The sequence below is a fragment of the Azolla caroliniana genome, unplaced genomic scaffold (genome assembly GCF_043228905.1).
Source record: "Azolla caroliniana isolate FFs.n. ecotype wild unplaced genomic scaffold, voAzoCaro1.0.p SCAF_5, whole genome shotgun sequence".
Classification (NCBI taxonomy): Eukaryota; Viridiplantae; Streptophyta; class Polypodiopsida; order Salviniales; family Salviniaceae; genus Azolla; species Azolla caroliniana.
The window spans coordinates 18,444,705-18,447,268 of record NW_028230440.1 but is presented as its reverse complement, the minus strand read 5'-3'; the positions used below and the strand labels follow the sequence as shown (position 1 = coordinate 18,447,268).

At 39.5% G+C, this 2,564-nt stretch overlaps 1 protein-coding gene across 1 annotated transcript; it reads left to right on the top strand.

The window, feature by feature from the left end:
* Nucleotides 1–1,436, top strand: LOC147864328 (uncharacterized). The gene has a single exon (XM_087320405.1). The coding sequence runs from the start codon at nucleotides 109–111 to the stop codon at nucleotides 1,006–1,008; it is 900 nt and encodes a 299-aa protein (XP_087176531.1). The 5' UTR covers nucleotides 1–108; the 3' UTR covers nucleotides 1,009–1,436.
* The last annotated feature ends 1,128 nt before the right edge of the window (nucleotides 1,437–2,564 follow it).

Below are 2,564 nucleotides of genomic sequence, written 5' to 3'. Positions count from 1 at the left end.
CAGAAGAAGAAGATGAAGAAGAAGAAGAAGAATGAAAACAGATTCTGCTGAAGAGACCGCCATAGCCAGCGCCATGGTGGGCGATATGATGTGTACAAGTGCAGCGTTATGAAGAGGAATTGGGTCTTCACCAATCTCTCCCACAAGGTATTATATATCAACAGCCCCCTCAAATCTCTCCTACCTTTGCAGATACAAGATACCTCTCGTTCTGTGCTTTCCTCCTGCCACAAGCATTTCATTCCCAAAGGTAATCCTACGATAAACCCTAGAATGGAAACCCCTCTGTCTTCTTCCACCGAAACTGCCATCCAGGAAGACCCATCCAAAGATGGCCCACAGGCTGAATTATGCTCTAGTGAGAAAACATGTGTTTCTCCACAAGATTTAGGCTCCCCATCGGCGCTATCAGAATGGCTCGCTGCCCGCCTTGCGCACGGATCGGAAATACTTTCCCAATGGGGAAAGGCCCAAGGTACCAAAAGAGTATCTAACCTATGGAAGGAGCTCTTAGAAGGTGAGATCTCATTGGAGGATTCGACCCCACCCAAGCGGACTGTCCACGTGGCATGCGTTAAGATCACTGACAATAATGGCAACATGTTGCTTGAATCGCACCAAGAGATGAGTGACGGTTCGATTCGTCAAAGGAATCGGCCATTATCTGAAAAGATGAAGCCAGGTGAGTCTGTGTACTCTGCCTGTTTACGAGGTATCCGAGAAGAGCTCGGCTCCACACTGGGGTCGGCCGAATGTGTTGAAATGAGAAGGCACACTTACCAGAGGGAGGAGGAAGAAAGAGAGTCATTTACATACCCGGGTTTGATGACTCGTTATGTTTTGCATCATATGGAAGCCGTGATGGAACACCTACCTTCCAATGACTTTGTTACTGAAGAGAATGAATATACTGTAGATAATGTTGGGGACATGTCGAGGTCTTTGGATGATGAGAATGCACTTGTTGGTGTGAGAAGGCACTTTTGGAAATGGATTCCTTCTTCCTAACCTAACAACATGTCCAAATTTGACACGCCCATCTTCGACCCTGGTAATGACAAACTCTGCCTAAAATTTATTGAAATTATTTTATGGAAACATATATGTGTTGATTATCAATACATATATTTGTTGATGTTTGAAGGTACAAATTCTTTTAACTGCAATTGTTTTGTAATTTATAGATGCATGTATCTCGGTTTCAAGATTTAAGAGGTAATTTTCCAAATAATTCTTTAAACCACTATGTTTCTTTCATCAAACATTTATCGCCATCCTTTCTATTCACTTATAATAACACTATGATGGCTTCGTATGATTCACTTTAAACCACTATGTTTCTTTCATCAAACATTTATCGCCATCCTTTCCATTCACTTATAATAATACTATGATGGCTTCTTGTATCAATGATTTCAAGTTTTCAATTGCTATGATTTTTGCTTGTCGGTATCTAATGACTGATCTTCTTAGGGAGGGGTACTTCTTGGTGGTTCTCCTAGAGTTCTTAATGTCCTTAATCCCAAAATGGAACTACAATTTGTAGTTAAGCATAGGGAATACTTGGAATAATGTAACCTGAACAAAATGGTGTTCACTCTTTGCTATAGAGTAGAGTGATATTTTGTTACAGAATGGCTTCAAGCTCAACTCAAGAGTTAAATCTAGAAATTGAGCAACGCAGAATTGAGCATGTATCTATGTGATGGATACCTAACTACCCAGGAAGGCTTCTGAATTAATAGGGTAAGCATTAATGAATCTAAGTTTTTGGTGGGGGTTCTGGGGCGTTGCCGACATCCCAAACAGAAGAAACCCAAAATGCCCTTGATCGATGAAAATAGTCTTTAGACATAAGAATGAGCGAAAATTTCCATGGAGGGAAGTCCTGCCAGATTAGTTAAGACTGCTTGTAGGATCGGATAGAGTCACTGGGAGAAAATCTTTGTTTCAAAACAAAATGGAGAAGATATTCAATACGCTCTCATCATATATGCTGATGTTAGGTATTTGACATGAGTCTCAGAGTGAAGTGCGCGAGGAAACATGTCATCCTGGATGAAAAAGTGTGCACTTCAGGTAGGGTTTCAATAATATCAGAGGATATTGCAGATGAAAACTTCTCAATACTTGAGCACATCTCATTAGAAAGTTCTAGTGTTTTCACTCATCGTGTATTGAAAAATGAAACCTGAATTTCAGTGTTGTAAATCTATTTTTATGATCATGAATGAGGATCTGGACTTCAGACTGAAATTATGAAGAGTTTTTATATTGAGCATGCCATCAAACCCATTATTCGAGACGTGATCATATAACCTGTTTATATGTTTATAGATTTATATAATACAGTAATCATTTGTGGGGACAGTTAAGATCTCTTATATAATGTAAAATGTTTTTGCACTTAATGTTGTCAGGACATTAGGGTCAGAAAAACAATCGATGTGTATCTCATTCATTGGTTAGGTACATAACTTAGCTTTGTGTATATCAGTCAAGCCCATGGTTCCTAGATATTCAACAATGTCAGCTTTCAGTTGGGAGGGTGCATGTTTATATTG

Coding starts and splice junctions, on each gene's coding strand:
- LOC147864328 (XM_087320405.1), top strand. CDS start 109: ATGAAGAGGAATTGGGTCTTCACCAATCTCTCCCACAAGGTATTATAT.